General features: G+C 68.8%; 1 protein-coding gene across 1 annotated transcript in view; it reads right to left on the bottom strand.

Annotated features, from left to right (window-relative positions):
* The window catches only part of COMT (catechol-O-methyltransferase), a 3,987-nt gene extending 3,615 nt beyond the window's left edge, over nt 1-372 (bottom strand). The window contains exon 1 of the mRNA XM_010834918.1: nt 102-372. Within this exon, the coding sequence (XP_010833220.1) occupies nt 102-264 (163 nt within the window). The 5' untranslated portion in view covers nt 265-372. The remainder of the gene's footprint in view (nt 1-101) is intronic.

Raw genomic sequence — 372 nt, 5'->3', positions numbered from 1 at the left:
CTGGCCGAGGCTCCCTGACAGCCCCTCCGGGAGTGGGGGGCGGGGCTTCCCCTACAGCAGTCCTCCCGCGGGACCCGCGCCCGAGCCTCCCCACCACCCACCTTTCTTCTCGCCCACGTGCATGGCCCACTCCTTCTCCAAGCTGTAGCTGTCGATGGCGGCCACCACGCTCTGCGGGTCCCCGGCCACCGCGTGCTGCAGCACGTGCTGCAGGATGCGCTGCTCCTTGCTGCTGCCCATGAGGAGGTTGCGGATGGGCTTCATGATGAACTCGTTCCAGCCGATAAAGGCCCGGCCGAAAACTGCAGGTCCGTGTGGCCAGCCACCGCAGCGCGAGCAGGGCCAGGCCTACGCCACCAGCGACCAGCAGCA

The sequence above is a fragment of the Bison bison genome, unplaced genomic scaffold, assembly GCF_000754665.1.
Source record: "Bison bison bison isolate TAMUID 2011002044 unplaced genomic scaffold, Bison_UMD1.0 scf7180017845480, whole genome shotgun sequence".
Lineage (NCBI taxonomy): Eukaryota > Metazoa > Chordata > Mammalia > Artiodactyla > Bovidae > Bison > Bison bison.
Note: the sequence above shows the minus strand (reverse complement) of the source record. Positions and strands in the feature narration are given on the sequence as shown.